At 40.2% G+C, this 10,108-nt stretch overlaps 1 protein-coding gene across 6 annotated transcripts in view; it reads right to left on the bottom strand.

Moving 5' to 3' along the window:
* Positions 1–6,571: 6,571 nt before the first annotated feature.
* CD2AP (CD2 associated protein) overlaps positions 6,572–10,108 on the bottom strand; it is a 141,818-nt gene continuing 138,281 nt past the window's right edge. For all 6 annotated transcript variants that reach the window (XM_075923393.2, XM_075923392.2, XM_075923389.2 and 3 more), the window contains one exon: positions 6,572–8,569. In XM_075923393.2, coding sequence (XP_075779508.1) covers positions 8,528–8,569 — 42 coding nt within the window. In that variant the 3' untranslated portion in view covers positions 6,572–8,527. The remainder of the gene's footprint in view (positions 8,570–10,108) is intronic.

The raw sequence follows: 10,108 nt of genomic DNA, 5'->3' as shown, positions 1-10,108 counted from the left end.
CAGCAGCACAGATACCAGTGCTCGGAGATCGCAAGCTGTTTAACTGCAACACCTAAAGGAAGACGACGCAGAATACGGCACAACAAGGAGGTTGGATTTCAGAAGGGCACAAAGTGTAGGGTTAAACTGTGCCATTGCCCCGAGTCTGGGGTGGGCATTGTCCTTACCAGTCTTGGAACCTCTCTGAGCAGGCTGCTCTGGGTCAGAGGGCCCACAGAAGTACTTTATTACCGTGCCAAGCTAAAGGCTGCACCTGCACCAATGCAGCCCCAAGCAAGAGCTCTCTCAGACTTCCCTTTCTGTTAATGGCTGGCACCAAAAACTGTCCAGAAAGAACCACCCACTGGCACGAAGACCTGAAAGGAACGTACATCACGCTCCCTCCAGTGCCATGTCAAATGGCCTTTGACACCCAGATCAGAGATTGTCCCAATGCACAACATGCCGGCAGATGCAATGGAAAACTCAAACCAGCAGCATGATTTCTCAACGCCCATTTGGTGCAGCGCCCTTCAAGCACTCCTGATATCCTGTGATGAACCTGAGGGAGGCAGCCTCAAGAGCAGCCGTAGGGGAGCCACAGACAGTTCTGTTGGCAAAGTGTTGTGCTTTGGCTCGCAGTAAAAGCCCCTCTGAAGGCTGGGGTAAGGAAATGCCTTTCTCCACACAGCACCAGAAAAGCGCAGCGGGACTGTACTTGTCCTGCCGATTCAGGCAGCCACCCTGACGGTAACCCCATCTGCCAAGCAGGGGTGGTGATTCCAACAACCAAAGTGGATGGTGACAGGTGTTCCAACCTAGGGGCATCAAGGGTCCCAGAAGCCTTTTAACCCTTCCCCTTCCAATGCTTAAAGACAAAAGCTGACTTGACCCACTTAGGAATCCTAGCTCCTTCCCAATGATCCTTCATGCTGGCCTCACTGATAGTTTGATCTAAGGGGCAGAATTTAGAGACAATGTGTCTGTGAAAAGACTAGAGAAGAGGCAGCAGCCAAGAGGTTCCTCCACTTCTAGTGACAGTCGAAAGCGCTGAGAACCGATCTACATCATGGAACGATAGGACACAGCACCGTGGTGAGAGGGAGAAGGAAGAACAGCAGATATGTTTGGCAGTACGCGGCAGATATTCTTGGGGAAAGACAAAGGCACCACTCAGCCAGACTCTCCCTTCAGGGGCAGGAAGCAAACACGTGCAGACACATCCCCCGACTCTGGTGGATACTGCTGGCCCTGGACAATGAACGATGAGTGGGGTGAAGTAGAGGGATGAGTGGGTGGCATCTCTCAGACTTTCACATCTCCATGGGAAAGAAAAGGGACTCTGCCCAGGATACTGCAGGACAAGGGTTTTACTTACTGGTTGCATACTTTCAAGTCATTGCAGCACTGTGTTCTTCTTGACATGAAAGTGTCCTCGTTCTAAAAAAGACTTTGTGCTTATGAGAGGGGAAGTATTGCCTCTTAGGCTACGTCTACACTACACAGCTTTTAGCGACATGGTTGTGTTGACACAGCTGTGGCACTAAAATCAGGCAGTGCAAAACACTGTCAGCACTTTTGCCAAAAAAACACTGCCTCTCCCCCCCTCACCCCGCCGCACGCCTGCAGACAAAGCACTGTTTACAGTAGTACTTGCCCCAGCAAAGCTTGTGTCATTCTGGAGTGGGGGAGTTAAGCAGCTGTGAACAACAAAAGCTGTGTCCCTCAATTGCGAGTGTAAACAAAATCTTACAGGGGCCAGGAAGGGTGTGCAGTTTTCCCAGATTACCAGGTGGAGGTTCAAACTTTATTTTTGTATAGTTGAGTAGGGACTATAAAAGTAGCGTATTAGGGTAACCATGTAATTGCTGAAAATCTCAGTGGTTACACAGTTACCTAGGCTGCAGGCTCTGCCATGTAAAGCTTAGCTGTAAACTGAAGAGCCTGCCATGAAGTCTGCCTGAGAGCGGGACTACCAGCCCTTGCCAACCTGGCTCGTGGGGAGGAGGCTTCACTGCAGCAGACTAAGGGGGATATAATAGATGTCTATAAAATCATGACTGGTATGGAAAAATGAATAAGGAAAAGTTATTTACTTATACCCACAATATAAGAACATGCGGTCACTAAATGAAATTAGCAGGCAGCAGATTTAAAACAAACAAAAGGAAGTTTTTCTTCACTCAATGCAGTCAACCTGTGGAACTCCTTGCCAAAGGATGCTATGAAGACTAGGACTTTAACAGGATTCAAAAGAGAGCTAGATAGATTCATGGAGGTTAGGTCCATCAATGGCTAATAGCCAGGATGGGTTGGAATGGTGTCCCTAGCCTCTGTCTGGAAATGGATGACAGGAGAGGGATCACACGATGATTCCCTGTTGTGTTCTCTCCCTCTGGGGCATTTGGCATTGGCCACTGTTGGCAGACAGGATACTGGATTAGATGGACTTTTGGTCTGACCCAGTATGGCCATTCTTATTTTCTTAGCCAAGCTCCTCCCCTGGAGTGGAGCCAGGTGAGCAAGGGCTTCCTGCTCCACTCCCAGGGAGGAGGCTGAGTGTAAATGACACCGTTAACCAATAAGCACCCGTTTATTGGTTAAATGGTTAGTCATTTATGCTCAGACCTCCCTAGCTAAGAGGAACCCTACATGTCAAACCCATCCCTTGTTGCTACCGACTATGCCTGGCAGAATATGTTACAACCATACACTTTGCCAGCCTAGGTTCCTCAACAGCTGTGCTGGGAATCGTAACATTCATGCACAGTGCCGTCAGGATAGTAACATTCCCCCCTACCTCTCCTATCCTACCTTTAATTAGTTGGGCTCGACGTGCTGTTCAAAGGAGCTCTGTAGCATCATCTTCCATTTACATATTGGATACAGGGGCTGGAACAAGAACCATGGTGATGATTTAAGGTGGAAAAAAAGCAGGAGTTCTTTATGGGTATGATACATTTTTCAAACTCAAATGCTCTCCCTCCATCTGCTCATCAATCTGATGAGCATGCCATGTTCTATAACTAAGGAGGGTGAACAGTTTTTCAGCCTGGCCAGAGTTTCATTCTGAACAATTCTGACCAAAGCTCAACTCAATCTCTCATGGTAATTCTGTCCATGAGTGGGAACCAAACCTGATGTGTCAATTTAGGCATAAGGAACCACATGACAGAGCCTCATCACAACACAATACATGACTAAATGCTACTCAGACACCACAGTGACTGGCAGACAAGACAGACCTGCTGGGTCAGACCAGTGGTCCATCTAGCCCAGTATTCTGTCTTCTGACAGTGACCAACGCCAGGTGCTTCAGAGGGAAAGAACAGAGCAGCCAACCATTGAGTGATTCAGCCAGCACACACTCCCAGCTTCTGGAAGTCAGAGGCAAGAGACACCTAGAACATGGAATTGTATCCTTGACCATCTTGGCTAATATCCCCTCCAATGAACTTACCAATTTTCTTGAACCCCCAGTTATAGCCAATATTCTACGGCAATGAGTTCCACAGGTTGACAGTACTTTTGTTACCTGGGTGCTCTCCACCCAAATCTAGTGGTACTCTGTAAGGTGGTGTCAGGAGCAAATCAGAACTAGACACTACACATGTAATAAGTAATTTCATCCAAACTTATTAGATCTTAAGCAGACACACAAATATGCAAAACAGTTGAGTGCCCCCAAGCAATAGTCTACCCACAGCATGGAGGGGTCTTGAATGATTAAGCGATAAGGACAAAGTGGCCAGCTATCTGCTTGTCACTGTGGATTCCAAGATATGTACAGAAAGCAAAATCCAAATCAGTCTGACGTCTTTCCTTTCTCATGCTAACATATCACATAGTTTGCCACATCAGTAACCACTGAGCAAGCAATTGGTGAGGCCAGAAGTTTCAAGCTTAGTTATACAGATTGTTTTTGGAGAGCCTGCAGTCTCCTGGGTCCCAACACACACATTCAAGTCAAATATAGACAGACTGCCTGTCTTTCCAAAAATCATACGTCAGCAGTTTGAAAGAGGCATGACAGGATGGTACAGAATCATGCTCAGTTCTTGTGGTCACCCCATCTCTCCTCTCCAGGCATGCCTAGTTATGCTAAGGCTGCTACAAAGGCCTTACAAATGCTTTTGGCAATAGGTACAATGATTGATATTCCAGTACTGGCAGTGGTGTAGGAACTTTTTATATGAATTATTTGCTCAGGTCTAAACAAACCAAGAGGACTTTGATGTCTCATGCAATTTCTATGCTTAATGAATCACTTGTATAATATCTAGCACCAATATAAAATAGTTTATATGCTTTCATATAAAATAGTTCTCTTTCATTGTTACATCACACCATGGAGAGCATTTACAGTATTTCAGATAACACTATTTCCTTTCATTGTAAACCTGCTGTCTATTAATTTCATTAGATGACTCCTGGATCTTGTGGTATATGAAGGGATAAATAAAACTTCCTTATTCGCTTGCTCTGCGCTGCTCATTTTATCAACCTTTACCGTATCCTTTCCCCTTTAGTAATCTCTTTTTCAGGATAAAAAGTCCCACTCTTTTGAATTCTGGCTCGTACAGAGCGAAGCTGTTCTACACCCTTCATCATTTTTGTTGCCTTTCTCCGTACTTTATCCAATTCTAATATTTTTTTTTTTTAAGATGGGACCACCAAAACTGTCCACAGTATTCAAGGTATGGGCGTATCATGAATTGACAGTGTCATCATGGTATTTTGTGCTTTTATTATCTATCCCTTTTCTAATGGTTCCTAACTGTGTTTGCCCCCTTAGCCCTTTGACTGCTGATAAATATAAAAGAAGCTGAAAATAATAATATAGTGACACACACTGCATTTAATGGACTGGACATGCATTTTACATTCAGGAGGCCTGGGTTTTAATCCTAATTCTGAAAATGACCTAGGACAAATCACATTTCTTTTTCATCATCTATAAATAAGAGATAAACAAACTTACTCATTCTTCGGTAAAGCACAAGATCTACAGCTGAAAAAGCACTATTTAATGGGGAAGGATGATCTTGTGGGAGAACGCAATAGACAACCACTGGAGTATCTGATCTGATTTCTCACTTTCTTACACACACACTTAGAAAATGCATTCTAAGCAAGAGAAGTCAACTGATTTAAATAGGATTTTCTTCCTTAGAAAATAGATTGTCATTACCCTTAAAATTGGGATCACAGATTAAAAAAAACCAACAAAGTAGAATGGAGGGAATTTCAGTTATCTGATTCATCATGGAAACAGCTCAATCTAATAACATGGTAAGAGCACTTGGAAGTAACGGGCATCTTTCTTTTCTAAGCAGTAATAACCACTCACATTTAGGAGTGGAAACTATGTTATTTCCTATTAACGCTTTCATGAGGAAGATTACCACTTTGCCTTTCACAGGAGACGTTGGGAATTCTACCCCTTTAACATATGCCTCGCCAGGGGGGTTCACAGTTGGCAAAGGACTTCTATATGGGTTCTCAAAAGTGAGAAATTTCAGTTCAGAAACAAAAGACACAGTAGCCATGCCTAGGCAAATACTAGATGGAGCTAAGAATAGGTGCATAACTGGCTGGGAACATTCCAGGAGAAGAGATATCAATGGTTCAGTGTCATTCTGGAATGGCATAATGAGTGGGGACCCGCAGGGATGTCTTCTGGATCTAGTTCTATTCAGTATCTTCACCAATGATTTAGATGATGGCATAAAGGATACTCTTACGAAGTTTGCGGAAAATACTGAGCTGGGAGGGGTTGCAAGTGTTTTGTAGAATAGGATTAAAATTCAAAATGATCTCGACAAGCTGAAGTGGTCTGAGGTAATAGAATGAAATTCACTCAGGACAAAATGTGAAGTACTCCACTTAGGAAGGAACAATCCTCTGCACACATACAAAATGGTAAATGACTGCCTAGAAAGGATTACTGCAGAAAGGGATCTGGGGTCACAGTGGCTCAATAAGCTAAATGTAAGTCAATAATGGAACGCTGTTACAAAAAAGCAAATAGAAGGATTCACAAGATAAATTCCTTATTTGACGTCTCTTCCAAGCTTGCGTTATAATAAATTAAGACAAAATTCAAAATTTCCTTGAACAACAACAAAGCAAACATCATAACTGTAGTTTGGTTTGGTTTTTTATTTGCTGGAGTTGTATTGATAGCATGCATGATTTTTACAGCACCTGTAAACAAGTCAGTGAAGCATTATGCTTTAAGGAACTTGTATTTTGTGGAATGTCTGTATAAACATTACCCTTCCCATCCTCCATTGGTATTACACAATACTAATCATAGGCAAGACAGACATGTATTCAGCTGACTTCTTTATGGCTAAAAATACTCATAGCAGCGACTTTTAAAAGATGATTTTTATTAAATCAAGTCATTGCACTTGCTCATTTATTGCTACAGCGAAAAAGGCCATTAACTTATCATAACACCTTTTGACTTTTAATTTAATTGATTGTCTTGTTCTGCTCAGCTGCTATAAGCTTGAGTGCAACCATGAAAATTATCATAGAGCAACGTATCCAGAATTTGTTTTATGCTCTGGTCACAGTGAAGAGCTTTTTTTTTTTTTTTTTTTTTAATATTAGGCTCATTTCTTGCTTTCCATCATCAGACTTAGGCAAAGAGGTAAAAGAGTTCTAAATGTGAAGTTTAGTGTCTGACAGAAGCTCTATTGTTGCCGATTATTTCTGGATAGAAAGTTCCGGCTCAAGTCTTCATTTGCATCGAGGCAATTAAGAGTTAATATTGAACTAGCTTGTTAGCAATGTCTCTCAAATATATCCTAAAACTTATAAAATATATTTACTAATCAGATTTAATGAAAAATGTAATCAGCAATTGCAGACAAACATCATGCAATTCATTCTCTTGATGTTTGACACTTATTGTGTACCAAGTATGGAAAGGTGATTAAAAATTTTACTTCATAAATCTACATATTACCCCCACATACTTACATGAACAGAAATCTAAATGGTGTTTTATAAGCCAAGATTATTTATTGGTGAGCTTATCAAACTAGGGAACGTGCTATATTCTGCTAGGTCAATCAGAGATGAGGAGATTGTTGCATTTTAATTGGCTTTTAAAACAGAAAGCTGGATATTGTAGGTTTGTAGCATTAATAAAATATGAATTAAGGTGGGAGGGAGGAAGAAAGCATGGAATAGATTTCCAGTATTTATTACTTCGAGATTTGAACTACCCTCAGGGGTTAGGTACTATGTGACCTGCAAGTTTTCTTTTTTTTCCCCCACGAGGAATACATGAAAGACATTGTGTTGGAGATCGACATGATTCATCAGAAGCTCTTCCAATCTATCATGTGAAAATATATATTTCTTTAAAAAGTGATTAAATTTGGATTTACATAACACACTGACAGCTTATGGTTTATGGCATAAGTAATACTCTTTAAAAAAAATCTCAATATTTACATAAAAGCCCAAAGTGATTTTTCTGGAATCATCAGTGTCTATTAGGTAACAACTGCCCAACTGTAAAGACTGGATTAATGTGTATGTATATATGCACATGGCTGAGTGAAGATTCTGAAAGCTGCAATTCATATGAAGGAAACTTTTAAAATGTTCTTTTTAATACTATTACTGTAAAAAGAAACAAACCACTGAAGACTGATGAGCTAGATTTAAATTCAGTAAAACAGAATAATCCAGAGGTAAGGCTGATTTTGCAGCCATGTGATAGGATACCTAGGCACAACAGGTTGAATTTAAGATGGATTTAACCTTAACTCTGGATTTCTTTTTCTCTTTTTTTGTGGTTTTAAGAAGTAACTTTGTCCTACAGTAGTGACATGGTTCAATCCTAAATCCCTTTTGTGAATCCTTTTAGTGCATGTGACAAAATGTTTTTGATTAGATTATTAATTACTAATATGCATAGGTGATTAATCTGCCACATATCATTACCAAGTTCTTGTTTCATCAAACAAATTAAAAAAACAAAATATTTCTAATACTCTCACTGCAGACAGGCACAACAGTATCATCCTGGGGAAGAATTCTAAAATATACAAATATCATATATTCCCTTCTGTGTGTCCGGGAAAAGTAGACTACAATAACTATTACACTACTGCATCCCTCCCAATTGACTATCTTACAGATTACTTGTAAAGATATACCTCCCTATTTATAGTATAGATCTCTTTAAAAATTACACTACAAGTATTCAATATAAATCTATTATGAACTCCCTCTTCTTTTTATACAGACAGATTCAGTAGTATTTTCAAGCAAACCAGAAAATAAAGGTCTGCAATTCCAGCACAGTAAGAAATAAGGCCTCTTTTATATTGGCAAAAAATTACAACATTCTTTTCCTTTATCTCTCTGAATACAAGACTATATTCCTTTTTACTCTTTTTTCTCCCCCCTCTAGGCCCATTGAACACCAGCATTCGTTATTTTGAAGTAAAAAATAGTCAGTTCTATTTGTATTATGACTTTGAATTCCTGGCAAGTTAAAGCAGCAGAGACTTTGGCTGACTCATGTAGACATGACTGCTTTCTTCAGCTTTTCTATTTCAGCCTGGAAAAGAAAGACATGAGAATAATGAACTACCCAATACCTCAATAATAAATATCTTTAATAGACACATGACTTTTTACCAAAATGTTAATGTTTTAATCAATTTTTCTTTGCAATTCATACTAAGAAATCATCATTACAGCCAGTCCCCGAGTTGTGAACGGTCGAGTTACGACCATTCACATTTATGACCAAAGCGGTCGTAAATGTGGTCCCCGAGTTATGAATGCAATCTGCGCTTATGAGCAGCGTGGTCGCCATGTAACTCAATGGGGTCAGAGTTGCAAACACTTCGAGTTACGGCCAAGTGTTTGGTCAGTAACTCACAGAGAGGCTGTATTAAAAATATACGCACTTAACAATAACATACTAAGTAGTAGCCATGGCTTAACAAGAGTCATTTTAAAATACATATTGTATATTTGTATGGTAAATTTTATTGAATAAATGGATTCTGATTATATTGCCCCTCAGAACAAGTTTGTTCTCTGAATTCAGTTATATAATGACTTCTCCTGTATAACATGATTGTAAATTGAGAAAAAGGGTTCTAGCCCACGATAGCTTTACGCCCAAATATATGTGTTAGCCTGTAAGGTGCCAGAGGAATCCTCATTGCTTTTATTTACAAATGACATGTACTCAGAAATTTCAGGAAAAGACTAGGTTTTCCCCACAGAACTTGAAGAAAAACAAGTCTTTAAAGCTCACTGTACTGTACTATATGGCTGCGTCTAGACTGGCAAGTTTTTCTGCAAAAACTAGTGCTTTTGCGGAAAAACTTGCCAGCTGTCTACACTGGCCACTTTGAATTTGCGCAAGAACACTGACAATCTAATGTAAGATTGTCAGTGTTCTTCCGCAAATACAATGACTCTCCCATTTGGGAAAAAGACCTCTTGCACAAATGCTTTTGCATAAGAGGGCCAGAGTAGACAGCTGAGAACTGTTTTGCGCAAAAAAGCCCTGATCAGGAAAATGGCGATTAGGGCTTTCTTGAACAAAACCAAGTCTAGATTGGCACAGACGCTTTTCCGCAAAAAGTGCTTTTGCGCAAAAGCGTCTGTGCCAATCTAGATGCTCTTTTCCACAAATGCTTTTAACAGAAAAAACTTTTCTGTTAGAAGCATTTGCAGAAAATCATGCCAGTATAGACGTAGCCTATATGTAACTACATGCCACTAGCTCCTTATTATTTTGTTTGAGTTATTCTGATTTACTGGCCTCCAGACCAATTAAAATTAGATGATTTAATACTTGAAATTAAAAAAAAAAATCAGAAAAATTTGACAAGTTTTTCATGAGTTGTCTACACCATTTTTTAAGCCATATCTGTAAGACCTGCCATCTCCCTGTGCTCAGTTCTCAGACTCATGATTTTCAACCCTGCTTAAAAGAAGATTTCATGGCAGGATAACTGAAGCCTGTTAAAATTGTGTCCTTGAAAAACTCTAAGACAAAGCAAGATCACAATGTATTGTGGATATTACTGAACTCTTTCGAAAGAAGTGTAAATTAGGCAAATCGAAAATGCAAACG

This window comes from Pelodiscus sinensis, chromosome 3, assembly GCF_052426305.1.
Source record: "Pelodiscus sinensis isolate ZL-2025 chromosome 3, ASM5242630v1, whole genome shotgun sequence".
In the NCBI taxonomy this organism is placed as follows: Eukaryota; Metazoa; Chordata; order Testudines; family Trionychidae; genus Pelodiscus; species Pelodiscus sinensis.
This window is presented reverse-complemented; position numbering and strand designations above follow the sequence as displayed.